This window comes from Ptychodera flava, unplaced genomic scaffold (genome assembly GCF_041260155.1).
Source record: "Ptychodera flava strain L36383 unplaced genomic scaffold, AS_Pfla_20210202 Scaffold_46__1_contigs__length_1169225_pilon, whole genome shotgun sequence".
In the NCBI taxonomy this organism is placed as follows: Eukaryota; Metazoa; Hemichordata; class Enteropneusta; family Ptychoderidae; genus Ptychodera; species Ptychodera flava.
Window position 1 is genome coordinate 197,784 of NW_027248368.1, and position 22,872 is coordinate 220,655.

Genomic DNA, 22,872 nt, shown 5'->3' on the forward strand with positions numbered 1-22,872 from the left:
AATATGAATCTAATACCCCAACTCATCAGAAATGTAATGCAAATAGATTTTCTATGAGGAGTAAAAACTCCAGTAATCAAAGTTTGTCCAACTTCAAATAAAATAAAAAAAAAGTTTTTTGATAAATCTGCGTTCTTTATTCAATTGAGAAACTGAACATTGAACACATGCATACATAACTACTTGTCAATAAAGTAGAAATCTTGAACATCTCTGCACACACTTGTGAAATTATCTCTGCTATTCACAATGTAAAATGGGTGATCTATGTTGTTGTTACATAGTATTTTATCATGATAAGAAAGACTATCCGAAAACACTTGGACGCAGTATTTGCTTTAGATTCACTCACTAACATCCAAAATTAGGTATCATTCTTTTGGTCAAACACAAAAAACCTACAAAATGCCGAGACATGAAGGAGCCTTCATGGATGTCGTCCAACAAAGAAAGTGCATGGTTGGTTGGTTGCAAACAATATACATAACTTTTACACTGATGAATTCATGCAAAAAATTCTAATATGTACATTTTAAGTTTTCATTTTCCATTTTGAGGACTTTCAGTTTGCTTTGCTTGTTTGAGCTGACACTGCCTGTACACACTTGGCCATGGTTCTGGGACGCCCGGCTGATACTATTAGTCATGTAGAAGTCTTTCAGATGTAGCTGGCTTGGTTCTAAGGGTGAACTTGACATCTTTGGTGCTACACTCTGTTGCAGAATTGAAAAAAAATGTCACTTTTTGTTTATGTCAAACAGGATAATTGACGTGTAGTTGTGAAAATTCATATAACATGTTGTGTTTTTTAAAAGAACTCTTACAGTGTTTTGTTACGTGCTGTACCTAGGTAAATTTTACCAAGTTTCCCTTATCATGTAAACCAGGGATCCCTATAACGTATCGATGCAATCATATTAGATGACAGTAGGAATGCTACTGGAATTACCAAAACCATATACCTGTGTCTTTAAACCTTGGCAAAAACACAGACTTACAGTCAATTGTCTCTATGAAACATATTGACTTCATGGCAAAACATCAAAAAGATTTGTGTTACAGAACAGTCATTCCTATACAAGGGAAGGATTAAAGTATTCAGTAGCTACACAACACTGACTCATGGACACAAAAATCAACTCAACTAAATCCTGAGCTCCAAATCACCTCTTGCAAAGGGAAGACTCTTACCCATTGTACATGATGTTAACACACATGGTAGAATTCTGCCATGTCGAAGAATACCATTCTACAATACTATTATTATTTACTGAAATTTTCAATGTGAAGTAGTGCATTACAAAATCTTTTCAACACATTGCTGAGACAGTCTGTGCTTACTTTGGCTAAATCATGTGCTTGTTTGAAATAGTTGGCTTCCTCCACATCACCATATCTGGTCAGATTAGGGGAGACTTCGGTCAGCCGTCTCCTGACTTCATGCAGTTCATCGTAAGGCAGGGCATGACCCAACACTTCCGACAGGGCTCGGATGATCTTCCAGTCCTCTCTGGCAAAGCCTGGTGGCGAAACGGCAAGTCTGGAAAGAAGGAGAGATATTGATGAATGAGTCACGACACTGATTAATGTAAAAAGATACGACACACAATAATACAGTTAAATATACTGGTAATATTTCTTGAACCTGAAAACTTTACCATCATATTCCATTTTTATGCAACTATACTCAGAATGTAAAAATTGTTTACAGCTTGAAACAAATCAGATGCAAATGAACTGATTCAGCTTATACGAAAAGAGAAACTCTGTCTGCTGCAAAGAGCAGATCAGTTCATTTTAAATTTATATTTGTATGCAAGGTTTGTCCATTGCAAAAGTGAAAATAAATCCCTTGACTACCTTGAATGCTGGAAATTTCCTGCGCCATAATATATTATCGTACACCTTGAGTGCCGGAAAATTCCAGTGAGATCGTAATATGTTATCTTTTACCTTTGGTGTATAGGGTTACATTGGCAATGCTAATCAAGATGTTAAGGTTGGGCATGTCATTGCTATTTAGTAGATTGTACTGTGTGTACAGACACTACAGCAGTCCACCAACTAATGGGTTTATAGTGACACTATCTGTCTGACGGCTAGTGAAAACCTACTTTGTTTGCTGTGCTCTGCCCTCTGTGTTGACGTACGTCCCTGTCTTCTCTGTGTAAGCAGCACCGGGCAAAATGGCGTCAGCCATCGACGCTCCGGCATCGCCGTGGTGGCCTTGGTAAATCACAAAGCAGTCCTCTGGAAGATCATCTCTGGTTATGGTGCCCTCATCAGCTCCAAGCAAGAAAAGTACTTTTGGTGGGTTGTTGCGGATGGCATCAACACCTGTTTTGTATCCAAGGTCAAGAGCAGCCACTTGACTGGCCACCTGTGGGACACAGATTGTAACACCTTAATCACTTGAACATATATGCCAAAAGCCCATCTCTCTTTTACCAATATAAGTTCATCACTGTCAAGTTTTTGTCAACTCCACAGATACACCTATTGTCATACATTACAAATATTCCATGATGTATGAAAATGTATTGCTGATAACACAGCCTAATTGTCATTTTAGACATCTAAATTATGGAATCTGAACCAATACCTGATGAATTTACATGAAGGCATTTTTGCAGTAGTCAAATTCTTGCACTTGCATTTGTCACACATGAGTGTAATTGTTCAATGACATAATCTGTAATTGATATCGGAAATCATGTCATCAGCATAAGTAACGTGTTATAGTGTATATATATGTTGTGAGCTCTGATGATTGACTATTCAACAAGTTTCAGAAAGCAGAAAAACAATTTGAAAAGAAAGCTACTATCTCTTAAATCAATATTAAGTTTTAATTTTTCCGGGTGTCCATGTTTGACCTGTGTCCAATATGTCTAAATTCAAGGATAGTCTTGAAATTTATCAGGGGTGACTCACCCTGTGGAGTACGTTGAGCACTCTCCAGTCGTCACCAGCCTGACTGGATGACCTTGCATTCTGTGCTATGGATGTCACTGAACTGAGGATAGACTGGCCGTCAGCTCGCTGCAAAGCACCACTGCCAACAACAACCATTGGACGCTTGGCAGCAGCTAGCTTCTTGGAGAAGGGGTGCTTTCCAGAGGCTATGTCACTGAGAATATTGGTGGAGTCACCGAGATGCTAGGATGGTGGGAATGAGAGTTCGAATTAGCACACTTTATTGGAATTTGCAGCCAGAAGCTGCATAAGTGCAAATGCTATCATAGATAGTAATGTCAAGACAAAATGCGATTGAATATATATACTAACTTAACTGTAATAAATCTCTTTTATTTAGCAAAATTATTACAAGTAGTGATGAAGGCCTCACACAGAGAAAAATATTCACTAATTTAACTAATGCAAATGATTCAAAAATTGTTTGTTTAACAGAACTTGAGTGAAGAACATAACCTTCTTCGCTTGTTAAGATAAAATAGTAGGTGGTTTTTGCTCTTTACAAAAAGACATTGACATCAAAATTGGAGCTGAATTATGGATCTGAGCGCTTGCTTTCAGAGAGGGGTTTACACTGCAGACAGAATGGGTAAAACCCAGAATTTCAATGGAACCATGGTACAAACAAAATCACCCGCAGAAATGCAAGGAGATCAATGTGTATTCCTGTGCTGTAGTTTATCAACATACATTTGTTTGTACTGCTATAATACAGGGTCTTCAGGGTCCATTTTCCACACAGTCATGGTCAGAGTGACATTCTATTTGGGAGTATGCCGATAGCGATCTTACCTCATATGTGTATGTCAGATCAACTTGAGAGCCAACCACAGCCACGTCTAACTCATTATGCATCCAGCACTTCCTGAGCCTTGCATTGAACAGCGGTGCTTCATACCTGGGGTTGGTGCCAACTAGTAGCACCAAGTCTGCTTCTTCCACACCAGCAATACTGGTGTTCAGTAGGTAGCTGGATCTCAGGTCAGTGCTACAACACAAACACCATAAAGTTTGTAATGAAACAATGCATGAAATATTCACCTGTATTCTCCTCCCTAGATTTAGAGTGAAATCCCCTTCCTGCAATATGGTGATAGTTAACTATCCCGGGGTCAAGGTTCATTGAAAGACTGACTAATATTTGACATTGCTGAAGTTAGAATTATCTCCTACAAGTTACCATTGATTATCCATTCAATGCCATCACTACTCCAAATGTAGAGAGTTAATTTGATATAAAAATTACGTTAACACTTTTTAACTTGATACTTGAATCTGTGATGTTTCTGGAGTTTTCATGGGCAGAAAAATGATAAACTTCATGAAACTCATAGATTAAGTGAGATTGTTTTGTTATAATTTTGAATCTGTTAAATGCCTTGTCACTTTTACATATTAATTTTTTACTATGACGTTGGAAAAATGGGCTTATTAAAGAATCAATCCTCTAAGCATAGGGCAGAAATTTAAGTCAGTGTGGTAAAGTAAAGCTGGTTTCAAAATCATGCCTGAGGAAAGACAATTGATTGACAGAATTAAAGCACATAAACTGTGCTTACCCAGCTCCGTCCATTGGGAATATTTCCTCTGTACAAAGTGCTTCACTGTCCAGTTTGTTGAGAAGATCTTTCAGGGATACAAGTGCCTGAAAAGAAAACACACCAGGCAAAATTTTACCCATTGAAGAGAAAAAAATAAACTCATGTGAAAGGAAAAAGTGACAGGGGAAAACTTTGGCTGATTTCTGATGCTTCTATTTGAATTACAGTTTTTCTGATGAGTATTCAGACATGAATAGAGAAAATATGACCGCAGAGATTTTGTTGGAAATTTTTTTTCAGAAAAAAGCTAACCATGATTAGATGTATACCATTTCTACATGGGCTTGCTGCCTTTAAGGGATTTTATGTAAAGCTTTGAGAATGTCAAGAACTAATAAGAGATGACAGCGTAAATAATAAGTAGTTTCCATACCTCAGCATCAACCAATCCACCAGCTATGGCAGCCACTTCATCGCCGCTGACCTTTGACATCACGTTGGCAACCACAACCAAGGCATCTTCCCAGGAGCATGGTGTTAGGAGGCCCTCGTTATTCTTCACCATCGGGGACGTCAGTCTCTGCCGTTTCAGACCGTCATACGCAAATCTTGTCTTATCAGAAATCCACTCTTCGTTGATGTCCTGGACATAACAGGAATCACAATGTACAAATTGATATTTTACCTTCTGGTCATATTCTATGACATTGTTTTGAAAATGATCAGTAAAGATCATGCCAGTGTCCAATTGTTTCAAATTTCCTCCTTAGGATGAAGCTGTTTGCAAAAACAAACATTTTTCAAACAATTGGTTTTCTTGTACTGATTTACCCAGTGTTCTCCCCAGGCCGTTTAACAGGATCGGCCCCGATCCTTTATTTTTTTCGCCCGATCCTTTATTTTTTCGCCCGATCCTTTATTTTTCATGCCGACCCTGTTTCATGTCCGCTGATTCTGAGTGGCTGAAGACCTATTGTTTCTCGGCGGCGATTTTGTCACTTTTATTTCAGCGAGCGTATCAAGTGTGAAACGGTTCTAATGTGGCGATAACACGACGTGCCCGATGATTAAAAGGTTTATTCCATCGCCAAAATGTGTGGAATGGTTAGACTGTTCTCCTTTCATGTCGATGCTTTAGGTGTTTTACACACAGTGAGGCTGGGTTATCGGGTGCAAAGCACCCAAAGTCGCGCTTGTCCGCTTGTCTGTGAGGAGAATAAATAGGCCGGCCTTATTACAAATGAACATCGGCTAAGACGGATGAAACTTAAATTCAACAAGTCATCGTTGATGACACAGTCCCCACTTGTTAATGGGTGCTTTGATTACAGGTCCTCAGAAAGGAAAGAGTCCTCTTCATTAGGTCTGTGATAAAAATACTTTTGAATAAATTTGCTTGATACTTGTCTGAGTTGTAGTTCAGGCAGGGTTCTCAAAATTTTTGAAGTAGGCGGAAAATTCAGAAAAGTAGGCGGTTAGCTTCTGTGTGCAACCAGAATCCCTGGGCGGGCGGGGGGAGACAGTTCTGAGCAATTTCATGCATTCTTATACAAGTGTATAAAAGTCTATTTTAACATACACAAAGGGGGAGAGGGTTTCAGGGACGGGGTCCCCGTCCCTGTGTGTGGGCAAGAAATTTTAAATTTTGAAGACATTTTGGAGTAATTTTATGCATTCTTGTACACCATTTCAGCATACAGAATAATCATTATCATTGCCAATTACAACATGTTTTCAAGGGATAAAGTTTAAAAAAGTCAGAAAAATTAAGTTGATATCACTCGGGCCTGTCAACTGCATTCAGTTGACATGGATATAGCAAAATTTCACCAGACTGTGTGTAGAATTATGTTTAGCTCATGACTTGAACAAACATTTTGAATACATCATAGAATAGGGGTTTTCACAACCCAGAAAACGATCCCCTAGAATCCTGACCAGCCTGGCTGCACAAAGTGTTTTACTGATTTAAATAAACTTGATTGAAGATACAGTAAAATCAAAGAGCTTATTCAATTCAATGAATTATAGGAACACAATTTTCAGTGATTTTAATTCACTGTACTAATTTCACAATAAAACGACTCCGTGAGCTGATTATTGATTTTTTGCTGATGTTGAATATAATTGAAAATGAGAGCTAAATTTCAGTGTTCATGTTTGATAAAACCTCAAACTAACGACACTGAACGCCAGCCTGTACTACACCGTGTGTGTACAAAGCACCGGCAGTCAATTGTAACACAGTACACACAACGCGATATCGGTCGACCTGAAATTTGACACTGTGATCGACGTAGCTTTTCAAAAGTACGAAAAGTGAGACCAAGTAATTTTTTGTTTATTTAGATTTGATCTAAACCTCCCAAAACCAACAGACAAAGTCAGAAAGTCAAAGTTTTCGAGCGTCGACTTTCTCTTCCGCGATGCACACAACCACGGCCCCTCCACAAAACGCGATGTCGATCGACTTGAGTTGACATCGTGATCGACCATGGATAGATTGACGTGACGTTTCGAAAGTATGAAAAATGAGACTCAGTAACTTGTGGCCGCTTTAGATTTGATCAAAAACCTACCAAACCCATCAGACTAGGCCCTACTCTTACGCAGAAAACCAAAGCTCTCGAGCGTCGACTTTCTCTTCCGCGTTTGAGCGAAACAAAAGTCGGCTTCATTCGGAAATGGTCGGCTATTCGCGGGCATAACGTAATTGTATGTTAGTCCAATTTTCGGCTATACCCGATGTGAACGTCGGAATAATTCGGGCTGTGATCGGGCGAGCGAGGTTGACCTCGAGAGCGATTCCCAGTCACGGTGTACAGTACAACACGTTCGCTCATTGCGGTACTACAGTGATAGCAACAAGTTCACCGCGTAAATTGCTAGACTACATATAGCCACATCGGCACTTCTGAAATATTATCTGCGGCTTGCAAGACCACCAAAAAATCTAATTATTATTATCAAAACCAGAATTTCAGGGCCAGAGAGCGAAACAGTGCTGAAAAGAAAAGTAGCCGGCCAAAATACGAAAGTAGCCGGTCAATTTGGCCGGCATCCGGCTAAAAATGAACACGCTGTTCAGGACATGAAAAAATCGTAATAAAATGGCCACATGGTGGCCATATTGGATCGAATCACAAAACAAATCAATGTGCATATGTATGACACAGGTCAATGTCCTTGTACCAACTTTGATTAAAATTGGTTGAAATATGCCTGACTTATGGCTTTGTACATGAAAAAATCATAACAAAATGGCCGCACAGCAGCCATATTGGATCGTATCACAAAACAAATTTACATGCATATGTATGACATTGGTCAATCTCCTTGTACCAACTTTGAATAAATTTGCTTGATACATGTCTGAGTTATGGTTCTGGACATGAAAAAACGTAATAAACTGGCCACATGGTGGCCATATTGGATTGAATCACAAAACAAGTCAATGTGCATATGTATGACATTGGTCAATGTCCTTGTACCAAGTTTGAATAAAATTGGTTGAGATATGCCTGAGTTATGGCTCTGTACATGAAAAAATCATAACAAAATGGCCGCACGGCGGCCATATTGGATCATATCACAAAACAAATTGATGTGCATAGCTATGACATTGGTCAATCTCCTTGTACCAACTTTGAATAAATTTGCTTGATACATGTCTGAGTTATGGTTCTGGACATGAAAAAACGTAATAAACTGGCCACATGGCGGCCATATTGGATCGTATCACAAAACAAAGTGACGTGCATATGTATGACATAGGTCAATGTCCTTGTACCAATTTTGAATAAAATCGGTTGAGATATGCCTGAGTTATGGCTCTGTACATGAAAAAATCGTAACAAAATGGCCGCACGGCGGCCATATTGGATCGTATCATAAAAAGAATTGACGTGCATATCTATGATATTGGTCAATGTCCTTGTACAGCTTTGAATAAAATCAGTTGAAACATGCCTGAATTATGGCTCTGTACATGAAAAAATCGTAATAAAATGGCCGCCTGGCAGCCATATTGGATCGTATCACAAAACAAATCGACGTGCATCTGTACGACATATGAAGTAATCCTTGTACCAAGTTTGAATGAAATTGCTTCTGGCATCTCTGAGATATCTGCGTGAACGGACGGACGCACAGACGGACGCACGCACGCATGCACGCACGGACGCACGCACACACGCACGGACATGACCAAACCTATAAGTCCCCCCGGACGGTGTCCGTGGGGACTAAAAAGCATGAAATGTGTTACACTGCCGATCGTACAGATAACGGCCATTTTATACAACGGACATGGAGTATACTCAACGAAAGGCTCGGTGTTGCATCTTTGCCAGCGGGCACTCAGTCAAAGCATGGAGGTAGTTCGATGGTCAAAGCATATACTATAGGCAACTGGTTGAACTGCCGTTGCCACCAATGTCTCGCACTGGTAAGAATCCGAAGGTCAGGAAAAGTGATTTCGATCAGAAGTGGCTGAAATCGTACGATTGATTGAGACAAAAATCAGATGCAAAAATGTATGGTACTGCCGCGTGTTCAGATCGTTGCGTGTCCGAGTTAGCCATTTCGAGATCTGTGTAGCAGTACGTCAACATGACGTTGAAGCCATGTGTGTCACCTCGTGTCACGCATTCGTAAACTTGCATGGATTTGTTCGATTGACTTTATGAAACAATTGCACTTGATCCAGTTTCAAAACCCATGACCCGTTTTACAATATTCAAGGCACCATGAAATGAAAGAAAAAGGAACTACATGAGCTAAAATAATCATTCGTGTGTGGTCATCTGAATACAGCAGCTATGTACGTACGGTTAGGGTATAGGTTCAAAGGTCGCGTGTGTTCAAGTGTGCTCCACACGATGCACAGCCGCGGCCGACGCTACGCAGTTCGTACGTTTGTCGAAGTAGAAGTCGATGCAACTTCAAATCTTGTTCTTGAAAATACCTGGTATCAATATTTTCGGGCTTCTCTTTATTATGAATTGAGTTTTAAAGTCAACATATTTCACTGCAGGCATGCTCCTCTGACTCAGAATTGTAAGTGCAATATTCAGTCCCGTATGAACTTGTCCGTGTGACTGTTTTGCCATGGACGTTTAAAAAAGACGTCCATGGTTTTAGAATAGCAATCTGGCTACAGACAAACATGTACCGGTAGTAACAGAGGATCACATAAAAACGTCTGATTTTGAATGTTATTCAAGAGAGAACTGGAAGACTTTGAATGAAAATATGGATGTAATGCATGAAAGATCATACTTTATCCTTTTATTGTGGGATTTTTTCTGATACTATGGAGTAATGTATGTATTGCATAATTAACATAAAATTTACATAGTTATTGTTATGCAAAATTAGCCGAGCCTGTTCAGAAATTTCTGGGGAGAACACTGAAAACCACAATATACTTTTGTTACTAGGCAAATAAACATAGGAACATAAGGTATTCAAGGAGAATGAGTTCTGTCATTTAATTCATGTCATATCTTACATGATTCAACATGTAATGCCAGGTTTATGTAATACCAAATGCAGTTTATCTTCCTAAATACATCTGTGTTCAAACCTGTGACAACTGAGGGCCCACAAGTCACAGAATTCATCCACTTTCTAACAATGATTTTGCCTGGTATTAAATCTGTCTGGAAACACATGTGAGTTTCAGTGGACCTTCTTTATTGAATTTTAAACCTTGGTGATAGCCTCAATTACACCACCCACCTCATGCAGCCTGGGTAGAATTCTCATGACTTCACCAGTTCTTGTACTGACCACAATGTTACTGCCAACAGCATCAAGAACATCAACTGATTCTGTTTTCCTTGTTTCCCAAGGTCTTGATGTGAATGCGTATGGTTTCGATGTCAATGCTCCAACGGGACATAAATCTGAGCAAAATAAGTGGAAAAAGTAAATCAACACTAGGCCCATTCATATTGTATTCTGTGGCAATGCTTGAACCTACGGAGGGTAAGAAGTATTTTAAAATTACATTGTCTGAAATTCATTTCTTGGAATCAAGCAGGTAGAGTCTGTTATGAAGTCATTTTGGAGCAAGTTCAGAACACAGGACCTGGCAGTAAAGTGATTTATTTTTTTAGATAAATTGTTTCCAGTGATGTTTCTTGATTCAATACTTAGCTGACTAATTAGATTGCTTCATTGTGTGATGATTGGTGTACATTGGCTAGTCTGATGTCACTAATGACGCATTGTTCAGAATTTTGATCTTCAAAATTTTTCATATAAAGTCTTGTACCTATAAGTTGTTTAGTTTTTTTTTTAAAGAGAAATATTGACCAATGCAAATTAAAATGAGCTGTTTATGGGTTTGAAAGAATTCAAATGCTCTGGCCCCTCTACATCAAGGTGTGTTCTACTTTAATTTTGATTGACTGAGAGAGCCTGCATACAATATTATTTCTGGATACAATTCTTGGTTTGAGATATGGTTGGCAGTACTTTCTCTCCTGGCATTCACCAACCAAACTCACAACATTGGTATCTACCAACATCTTTGCGATCTTTTGCAGTAAAACCAAATTGTATTTTACTCACCAATAATATTTCCCGACATTTCTGACATAAACATCTTTTCTACGTAGGTGCCAATCTATGAGAGAAATTCATTTGAATGTAATTCAGTGGAAATTAGCTGATAAACAACAAATGAAATAGATTTTCGAATGAGAAGTCGATGGTTCAAATATTCAAGATAAGAAAAAAATTTGTTAACATCAAATTATCACTTTTCAGGTTGTTTCATTATGTCCAAAATCAAGTGTGTCAACAGTTAATTACGTATGATTATTGGCAGTTTGCTAAACAGGCAAATAATCTTTGCTAAGCAGGCTCTACAAGGCTGTGTTTACCAGTAATTCAATGGTTTGTCTTTCACACACATATTCTCGACCGCGGGCCATACGGGTACTTGCGGGTTCTTACGTCATTTTTGCGTCACAGCGCTGTGGGGAAGTTCGGATTTTTCAACCACCAAAGCAATATTCAAAGTTTCAATATACATAAATGACATAACTTTTAGTTCTGATTTTTTCCACACAATTTCTGTATCATTCGCTCTTCTGTATCGTCTGATCTCTCATTCACCTCGCTCGTATGCGTTTCACCTACTGACGTCACTCCGCGGTCGAGAATACCTCTGACACAAAATCAAGAATTCCACATAAACTCATGCAAAACACTCACCTGTATGCTGCCTCCCCTTCCAGTGGTTCCAAGATCTTCTACACCTGCAATTTCATTTCCAAATCTAAAAGATATAAACACAGGTCAACATAGTCAAGCTGATATCGAGGCTGTGATTACTTGTACTTCTACCCTACAAACACTATTATGGCTTTTGATTTCCATATGAAAGATCTTGTTGCATATGTATGATAGGGTACAAAATATAATTTCTTATATACAGATAATGTTGATCTGATTCTTAAGAAAGTTATGAAGACATAAGAAAATGCATTAATTTATGAGAAGTATTGATCATAAATTCTTTGTGTCGCTGCCTCAATGAACTCATATTACATTGTTCAACATATCAACCATAAATTCTTACCAACAGTCTTGATCTAATCTAAACGCTTGTAAGTACATCTCTCTGTGTACAAGCTATGTTACAATACAGCAAATGCCTTACCTGACACATCTTGTACAGTGAATGCATCGGGTCATAATTGTTTTAACTAAGGGTCCTATATTTTTGTCTTCAACAGCTCTTTTACCAGTAAATGCATTGTCAACAAATCTGCTGCGGTCACTGCCAAATGCCATTGACTGGTCCTGAAATAAATTGGGCGCAATTTTAATTTATAGCACAACCGTTATCAGGCAGCTGTTCCTGGTCAAGCTCAATCAGTGTTTCACTGAAATTGGTAGTTGATATTTTACATTCAAATGTTGGTAAAATCTTGGTTGTGCAAATCTACTATGAAAAGTTGATATTTTTGGCACCATGACAATAAATCATGTTACTGGTGGTATCTTGTCATTTAGTTTATTGGCTAGGTCACACTCAGAGAAAGCGAATTGTAACTGTGGTTCCTAAATCATGTACATTTATTACTAAATCTTTGCCAACACACTGACTATCAATCAACAGGACAGATTCAAAGGTATCCAGAGAGATCCTGCATTTGAGTCTAATCTCTGTGGCATATTAACACTAAATTGTACAAGTCTGCGAAGTTAGGAGAATGAAAGATTCTCTTTTTTTTGCCAAAACTGGAAATCAAAGATCCCTGACAGGTCAGAAAATGAACAAATTCTTTGTCTTGTTAGATTTAATATGTATACATATTTTTCCCAGCATAGCAGAACATGCATTCACTTTATTATCTAGAATTCCATACTCACTTTCTTATTTTCCAACAATGTGAAAATTTTTCTTGTAAAGAGCAAGGCTGGAAAGTGTTTTGACAATTTTCAATCTTCAGGCGTTTTTACACTTTTATTATCTTCACACACTGGTACCTATTGTTTAGTAAGACAGGGCAAATACAAACCTGCAGATCACACTCTCCGCCCTGATCACAGATTGGACAGTCAAGTGGGTGGTTGACCAATAAGAACTCCATTATGCCCTCTCTGGCTCTCTTGGTCATCTCAGAATTGGTTTTGATACGCCAGCCTTTCATCACAGGCATGGCACAGGCTGCTTGTGGCTGGAAGCAATAACGAAGTTATAAAATCACATCACTTGTCAAGTTCACATCGGAGGTAAAAAATTTAAATTTCACAACCGAAGTATTACCACTGTGAAACACTGCTTAAGCAGGTGTCCCACATTTCCGGAATAATTTCACTGCAGGATGAATGGATGAGAAAATGCAGAACTCACACACAGCAAACATATGGAGGCTGGTCAGAGAATTAAGTTTGAAAATAATATGGATATGAGCCTCATTCTTAGTTGCATGGGAAGGAAACTGGAATAAACATTTGATGAAGATAGCCTTGTGTAGGTGATTATTCTTGATAAATTGCAACACAGTACAGATACATATGCCACCTGTTTTACATTCCAGTTACAACGACTGGAAGTTACATATAAGATTATGAGAAATATCACTGTTGTATCACGATACTGCAAGCTTTGTATTACCTTGGGTATCTTCTCCACCTCTACCAGACACATTCTGCAGTTACCAGCAACGGACAGGCGGTCATGAAAGCAAAACCTTGGGATCTCTACACCAACCATTGCACATGCCTGTAGCAGTAACAGAGCAAAGTTGTTAGGAAACAATCATATGGAATATTCCCTTGTGAGAAGGATAGGCTATGAAACCTGCCTTTAGAGGCACTTGTTCTGATATTCAAGATAATGACAGCCACCTTATGTCAGAAGGTCATCCCTGCATAAAACCTAACCATCTATATTCAAGAAAATGGATGATAGGAATACAATTGTCCACATTGATGAATTTTGTACTGAAGGATAGCTTACAAATTTGTATTTTGAACATCCTGTATCAAAGTAACCAAATTTTACAAAAGTACTTGATCATATGGAAGTAATTATGTTCAAGAAGTACAAAAAGAATTATGAAGGGTACCTTTTGATGTCTTTGACCTGTTATATATGATGCTGTAAAAAATTACAGTCACTAAAACTAGTTGAATAGCTCACTTAACAGTGAATTCATTTTTTACAAAGTTCTTACCTGTAGAATGGTTGTGCCAGGATCCACCAGCACACGTTTGTCATCGATGAACACTTCAACCTTCTCTGGAGCAGGTGCTGCAGTAGAGTTTAGCCTCTGGCTAGCCGGTAAGATGGCCAGTCTGGAGGAGGTACTCCAGAGTCTGGCTAAAGGTGAGCACGCCCTCAACATGATGATAACCTGTAATGTATTGAGTAAGATATCAGGGCCTTAAAATAAAGCTTGTCTGAGGTCCTGGACCAGCGATTTTTCATCCCGGACCAGTATAAAATACCCCTAAAAAGTCCACAGACCAGTACAAACGGGAGCCAATTTATTTCGCTAGGGAATTTCCAGTGTTTTTCCAGGTTGTGTTGTAGTGTCTTTTGATGCAAAATTAGAAACTACGTCCCCCAAAATATGTGGGACGCATTAATATCAGGCCGAGAATTTCACTGAAGAGTCCCTTGTGAGACTACGTCTTCTACAAGCTCTTACAGGTTATTGCTTCTTTTAAGTCAATCAAACATTTAAAATGTAGTCTATTTCTTCATCACAACGTAAACTCTAGAGGAAAATCAGTCACTCTGTTACAGTCTGCGATTCATTATATGAGCAAGGCGATGTGCGTCCACTAGTCACTGCACTGGGCCCTGGGACAAAAATCAAATGCCAGGCCACGTACTCATTTTATATGTAAAATGTAGCGTGGTAAAAACCAGACCATAGCCTCACCTAAAAATATCATCAACTCCAAAATGTGTGAAAACATTATATTTCTGTCCATCAATGTAGTATTTTGCGATAAATTTCTCTGGAAGGAGTCTCATATAACTTTCCGATTGTCCATAGCAACTTTGCAAGCAAGCTTCAGAATTTAGAAGGTCACCATGCTGAATTCCTATACCGTATATAGTCAAGACCCCCTAGCTTGATTGTAGCTGACCTGAACAAGAACTGCCTAGCTACTCAAAACAGTGTAATGGCAATTTGCTATTGCCATCAAGGGAAAAGAAGTTCCTCTCAGATATTTTGTGTTTTCAACCTATTTTTGCAATTTAATGGAAAAAGAATCAACCGCTGGGCATTATAAACATAGGGCCAAAGTCCCTGAAGCTACTATAGACATGGATACAAAATTAAGTATTTCCTGACTGTATGAAATTATCTCACTAAGGTCATCCTAGGGACATGTAAACCAAATATTAAAGCTGTCTGACCAGCGGTTTTGAAAAAACAAGCGACTCAACAGTTGACAGAGCTCTGCTGTGTTATGTAGAGAACAAGTCATCGTTGATGACACAGTCCCCACTTGTTAATGGGTACTTTGATTACAGGTCCTCAGAGAGGATAGAGTCCTCTTCATTAATTAGGTCTGTGATAAAAATACTTTGATACAGATGGCGCTCAATGGCCAAGAATGAGTTCCATGGTGATGAAAACATAAAACCAATGTAGGCCACCATCCTAAAGTTCATAAAATGAGTCAACTAGGAATTAATCAACAGGATGTTGCAAAAAATTTTTGCATACAATCCTAACACTTAACAGATTATCACTGGTACCATATTTCATAAAGTTTGATGCAGTATTTACAAAAACTATGAGATCAACATCTGTATCAAGTTTCATCAAATTTGACGTTGTATTAATTTGTGGCTATATCACTCTAATTAGGTAAGTCCATTACTTATGCAATTACAAATTAATTAAAATGACACTGATAAATGTCTTTTTCAATGTTAAAGCAATGTGAGCTTAACATCTGCACAAAGTTTCATGAATTTGATGTAGTATTTCTTGACATATTAGCCTACTTACGAAACTTCAATAATTGACATGTTACTGCTACATGACGTGAAACAAATTGACGAGCATATGTATGAAATAGGTCGATGTCCTTGTACCAACTTTGAATGATACTGGTGGAAATATGTCTGAGTTACGGCTCTGTACATTAGAAAACTGTAACAAAATCACCACCATGCAGCGATATTTGATCTTACTGTTTAAAAAATCAACAAGTATATATGTATGACATAAATCAATGTTCATGTACCAACTTTGGATAAGATCAGTTGAGACTTGCCAGAGTTATGGCTCTCGACATGAAACAACCATAACAAAATTGCTACCATGTGGCCATATTGGACCATCTCGTGAAACCAATCCACATACATACAGATAAATAAATCAATGTCCTTGTACCAACTTTGAATAAATTCACTTGATACATGTCTGAGTTATGGTTCCAGACATGAAAAAATCGGGAAAAAATGGCCACAAGGCGGCCATATTGGATTGTATCACAAAACAAATCAATGTGCATATGCATGACATAAGTCAATGTCCTTGTACAAAGTTTGCATAAAATTGGTGAATAAAATCAGTTGAGACGTGCTCAAGTTTTGGCTAAGGACATGAAATAATTGTAATGAAATGGCTGCCATGCAGCCATATTGGATCATATCATAAAACAAATTGACCTAAATATGTATGACATAGGTTAATGTCCTTGTACCAACTTTGAATAAAATCGGTTGAGATATGCCTGAGTATAATGGTTCTGTACATGAAAAAATCGTAACAAAATGGCCGAATGGCAGCCATATTGGATCGTATCACATAACAAATTGACATGCATATGTATGACATTAGTCAATCACCTTGTACCAACTTTGAATAAATTAGCTTAATACATGTGTGAGTATTATGGCTCTGTACATGAAAGCATCGTAATAAAATGGCTGCCTAGCGGCCATATTGGATCGTATCACAAAACAAATCGACATACATATGTATGACATTGGTCAATGTCCTTGTACCAACTTTGAATAAAATCGGTTGAAACATGTCTGAGTTATGGCTCTGTACATGAAAAAATTGTAATAAAATGGCCGCCTGGCAGCCATATTGGATCGTATCACAAAACAAATCGACGTGCATATCTATGACATTGGTCAATGTCCTTGTACCAACTTTGAATAAAATTGGTTGAAACATGTCTGAGTTATGGCTCTGTACATGAAAAAATTGTAATAAAATGGCCGACTGGCGGCCATATTGGCTCCTATCACAAAACAAATTGACATGCATATCTATGACATTGGTCAATGTCCTTGTACCAACTTTGAATAAAATCGGTTGAAACATGTCTGAGTTATGGCTCTGTACATGAAAAAATTGTAATAAAATGGCCGCCTGGCGGCCATATTGGATCATATTACAAAACAAATTGACATGCATATCTATGACATTGGTCAATGTCCTTGTACCAACTTTGAATAAAATCAGTTGAAACATGTCTGAGTTATGACTCTGTACATGAAAAAATCGTAATAAAATGGCCGCCTGGCGGCCATATTGGATCGCATCACAAAACAAATCGACGTGCATCTGTATGACATATGAAGTAATCCTTGTACCAAGTTTGAATGAAATCACTCCTTGCATCTCTGAGATATCTGCGTGAACGGACGGACGGACGGACGCACGCACGCACGCACGGACGCACGCACGGACATGACCAAACCTATAAGTCCCCCCGGACGGTGTCCGTGGGGACTAACAACCGACCCAACGTTCACAGAGCTTTACTGTATATGTAGAGAATAACTTTGTGTGACATATGGTTGATTAGAAGGTGATATCTTTGATTGCTCATTTCAGGATGGCCTGACCAAAAATGGAAAAAATTCTGTAAAAATACAGATTTGGTTGTTTCATCAGACTATATCAGTCAATAACAGCAAATAAACGAGAGTTAATTACATTCTAATTAAAGTAAACAAGACTTGCTTAAATCAAGATTTACGTCATAAAAAACAGCATATCTGTCAGGTTATAAAGAATCTTGAGCTGGTTACCTTTTAATATCAGTATTTTCATCCTATTAACCAAGCACATTTTAACTTTCAAATTAACATTGTAAGTTCATTCTGTTGAATAAGTTGAGACTGTACGTATTCAGGGAAAGCACACTGAAAGTTGCCTTTACATGTTTTAATCCTCCAAGATGTCAAAAAAAGTTGAACTTTCTGATAATTCCACACTAAAATTATTTTGGCTTTGATAATTTCCTAATTAATTAAATTATTTAAAATCATATTAATTATTTTTTTCTGGGTGAATTGATAGGGTTTATACAGTACAACAATTACATACAATGTAAGTCAAATTTTGACCAAAAATGACAAAAAAAATTCCTTAAAAATACACATTTGCATATTTCATCACAATTTGAACAAATCTAAGTTGGGTTATCCCTAGGGACCTGTATACCAAATAACAAAGCTGTCTGACCAGCGGTTATGAAGAAGAAGATTTTTTACCAAAAACACCTTTTTTGGCATTAATTTGCCTATTTTCAACAATATCAAAAAATTAAAAAAATAAGTTTCTCAAAATCATATTTTTCATCTACACAACAAATATCAAATCAGTAAGTACTGCGGTTCTCAAGATATTTGAGTGGACGGACGCCTCACAAACGGACATACATACATACATACATACATACATACAGACTGACGACGGACGCCGGACGGATACCCATCCCAATAGCTTCTATAGACTATAGTCTATAGTAGCTAAAAATGAAGTGTACTTTATAGCAATAGTAAAAACAAAAATGTTAAGTGTGTGTGTAAGAACTTGAGAAATCTACCAAGTAAATGTTCATGCAGTGTGTCTGTATTACAAAGATTAACAGTTTTTGCTGTATGTAAATCCCAAGCAAATCTGATAGAAATGCATATATAACATGAGTACGAGAAATGAATCATTCTTGTATTGTGTTATGCAAATTTTTGAGGACCATTGGACTGAACCTTCGGACCAGTGCAAAAAACAGGTCACTGGTCCTGGGACCAGTGGGAAAAAAGGAAAATTTTCAGGCCCTGGATATGACAGGTAAGTGAACAAATTATATTTGATTTGTACACTGCATGACTTACTTCAGTGTTGTACCTTTATATCTCTGCTGTGAATGCAACCAAAAACTTTTCTGTTCATGTAAGTCAAAGAGTTGTCATTAACTTATTACTTCCCCATCTGTTGAGTCAGTATAAAGTTGTATTGAGATAAAACTACACGTTTTGACCTACTTAGCGTGGCATGATATAGCAGTTCAAATGATCAAGTCTTTTGTTAAAATGCAAAACATGACACATGTTATGCCTCACTGGTTTTTGACCAACTTGACCTGATGATGGCATATGAACTTGGCAGAACAAGGGTCAAAGGTGAGAAAAGTTTCTGGACGAAATCAATGATTGACATATAGGGCCTTCCTGTAAAGCAAGACCTCATCTGGGAATAAGTATCATCCCTGATGAGCACAGCTGCTTCGAGCCATTGTGATTTTTTGAAAACTGAATATTGTATCTTTCAGCTCTAACTGCAACTTAACCATTTGTCAACCATTTGTAAAGTGCACCAAAGTTTTAGGGCATGGCAGAAATATTGGTTGGAAGTCCTGATCATCTGTTCCAGTTAACTGGTGTGTTTACCCAAGATTGCATGAACACAAATTTCAAATTGTAGAACAGAATCACTACTATTAAAAGCTATTAAAGGCATTTTCTTTTAAGTTTCACTGTGTACCATCTCAGAAAGGATTCCTGCATGCCCCCTCGGCGACTTTCTTCTTTCTACGGTATACACCACATACCTAATTAATTAGCATCCTAAACAAACCTAAATCCACATGTAGCACAGCAGAATAGAGCTGTATGTTATTGGCTACGGGTACCAGTCAACTCGCACTTTTTCCAACCCAGCCAGAACCAACTCGCCCGATTCCAACTCGCCCGATACCAACTCGCCCGATTCCAACTCGCCCGATACCAACTTGCCCGATTCCAACTCGCCCGATGCTTACTCACCCGATACTATATATTTTGCAAGTTTATGAGTACATGAGTACCTGGTACATATAAAACGTTTTATTTCTAACAACAAATGTTTCTAACATTGAGAACCACAGGTGCAGCTTGAAATATGTGCCAACACGGAAAACTTTTCATTTGCGAATTTCACGTTTTGCAAATCTCTTGAAAAAAATAAATTTGTCTGGCTTCTTTACGTATAGGGATAGTTACTGTAGTTATACTGGCTCACGTCTTTAGGAACAGCAGGACCGTCTTTCACGAGTTACTGGCCCGGCATGATATGAAAATAGCTGGCCTCGGGCCATCGGGTTAGCGTACATGGAATCTGCAACTACATCCCATCTCAAAACAAACGGGCAAGTTGGCATCGGGCGAGTTGGAATCGGGCGAGTTGGTATCGGGCGAGTTGGAATCGGGCGAGTTGGTTCTGGGCGGGTTGGAAAAAGTGCGAGTTGACTGTAATTCATTGGCTACGCCTCCCACCGCAGCCTTGCTCACTGCCATAGGCTAAACCGCTGACTCTTGCATCACTTTCATGGAGGGCGGTTTGCCCAATGAAAACAGGCGGGTTTGAATCCAAAACTTACTGTGGGCTTTGCTAAGTTTACAACCATGGCTGAGCACATCATGCACCTAGATGATGTAGGTGTGCTTAAAACGAAGATCAACACAAGTTATGGATTCAAAATCAGCTGTAGTAAACAGGCATACATCCATGAAAGTGATGTGAGAGTCCATGGCTTAGCCTTTGGCAGTCAGCAGTGCTGTGGTGAGGCGCAGCTGGTAACAGCCCTGCTATGCTGAGCCAGCACAAACCAGCTACTTCTAAAACCCTTTCAAAGATACTTGTGATGTGCTTCCGCCGGGGAATTCTCAAGAGCATTACTGTGCCTTCAGTTACAATAGGGCCTAACGGAAGTCATGGGTTTCTTCTATTGCAACGGTAATCAAAATCTTAATGAAATCTTAATGACACTGCTCCGAATTTAGATCTGGAATCTGACTTTATACTTGACCCAGAGAGAAGGTCATCAGTTAAAATGGAGGCAGAGGTAGAAACACAACAGGTTGCATGGAGTATAGCTACGTTTTCTTAAGCAAGGAGTTTCCTATTTGCTATATAATTTAACAATCAGTAGGAAATCACGCTGAAATCACACAGAAGGCTCTAGCTACAGTATGTGATGGTCACTTAGGCAGCAGACGTGCAATACATCTTTGCTGGTCATGGCTGCAGACTGCGACACAACCCTAGCCAAAATTTGGGTTCGTTGTCGCGTTGCACAACAGACATTTGCACTTCATTGAGCTAAATTCCATGGTTTTCCGTCAAACGGTTAAACATAGTATAGTTACTACAGTTTTGATGCAGGCATTTCATAAATTTACCGGTGGCTTTCTCAATATGAACTACTCACCTGCCTGGCTTCTGACCAGCGCAGAGTTTAACACCAAAATGGCGACAGCGACGCACTGAATGCCGGGACGTTATCTAATATACTGCCTTCGACCTTGGGGGCGCAGTTTACCTCGACGTGCGTCACGAATCACCGCGTTACAAGATGATGAACAAAACTGAGGATTTTATCACAAAGTTTTCAAGCCTTGTAAGACTTGAAGGAGAAGAATGCATCCTGAATGCATTCATATGATGATCTTTGTAATTAAACAGTTAATTATTTGTTTTTTTCAGACAAGACGCATTGTAATTTTAATGCATTCACAGTTATGTAGATTTGTTTTATTTGTGACTATGTTGAAATAAATTTAAAAGAATCACCACGTTATCAAAGTTTACAAAGTTTTCAGGCCTTGTAAGACTTGAAGGAGGAGGATGCACCCTGAATGCATTTATATGATGATCTTTAGTCTCATTTTTCCAGACAAGTTGCAATGTAATTTTGACACATTCACCGTTATGTAGATTTGTTTTATCTGCTACCTTGTTGGAATAAAGCGGTTATATTTTTCAAAAAAAGAAAAGAATCGCAGACTTACTTTTACGTCTATGGTCACAACAGATATTGGCTTTTACCTCAGTTCCGTGGGTAGGAGGGATTGTGGTTAAACGAAAAGAAAAGATGAGGGCCTGGACATAATTAACATTGGGATGGGGAGATTTGGTACTTTTCAAAAACTCGATACCTCGCAAAATATAGTGTGGTATAAATACTAATTGAAAAATACATGATGATAATGAAGGGAGGAGAAAAGAAGGAGGAGGGAAAAGAGGAGGTGAAGGAAGATAGTGACGATGAATAGGATATTGATGGAAGTTACGAGGGTGGTAGCAGTGCTTCTGAAGGTGATGGAAGTGGCGACGTCTGTAAATTTAGCAGTGGTAGAGACTGATTCTGTACTTTTTTCACTAATTGCAGCAGAAGTGATAGAGAACGATTCATTACTTTCCGTGTTGGTTGGTTTGTTTCTTTACAAATTGCTGTTACATCGATAGAAAGTGATTCAGTTCTTCATTATTTTTTTCTGAGTGCCGTTGCGGTGACAGAGATTTATTAACTAAAATGTGTCCTTTCTCAATGTTTTTCATTTGATGTTGTAAGTACAAAAGTATGCTTACGATATCATGATTAAGTACAGACTTGATAAGGTTATTTTACTGGAACGCAACAGAGTTTATAATTTTCTTTTACGCAAGTTATGTTGGATGATTCAATGTTTGACAATATTTTTTATAAAGATGTATTAAAGCTTTATTTACACTTTGAAAAGTCGTGTAAATGTGTGTATTTTTAACTGTTTCACAGAGGATTTATTTGAAAACCT

At 38.3% G+C, this 22,872-nt stretch overlaps 1 protein-coding gene across 1 annotated transcript; it reads right to left on the minus strand.

Annotated features, from left to right (window-relative positions):
* Positions 1-114: 114 nt before the first annotated feature.
* Positions 115-21,567, minus strand: LOC139128258 (NADH-ubiquinone oxidoreductase 75 kDa subunit, mitochondrial-like). The gene is made up of 15 exons (XM_070694069.1): positions 21,507-21,567; positions 14,219-14,398; positions 13,657-13,764; positions 13,058-13,216; positions 12,193-12,335; positions 11,745-11,808; positions 11,097-11,151; positions 10,260-10,426; positions 4,951-5,160; positions 4,536-4,621; positions 3,769-3,964; positions 2,935-3,159; positions 2,115-2,380; positions 1,342-1,540; positions 115-713 (listed from the first exon to the last, which is right to left on the minus strand). Exons 2-15 carry the CDS (start codon positions 14,387-14,389, stop codon positions 519-521), a joined length of 2,244 nt encoding a protein of 747 aa, XP_070550170.1. The 5' UTR covers positions 14,390-14,398; positions 21,507-21,567; the 3' UTR covers positions 115-518.
* Between the last annotated feature and the right edge of the window lie 1,305 nt (positions 21,568-22,872).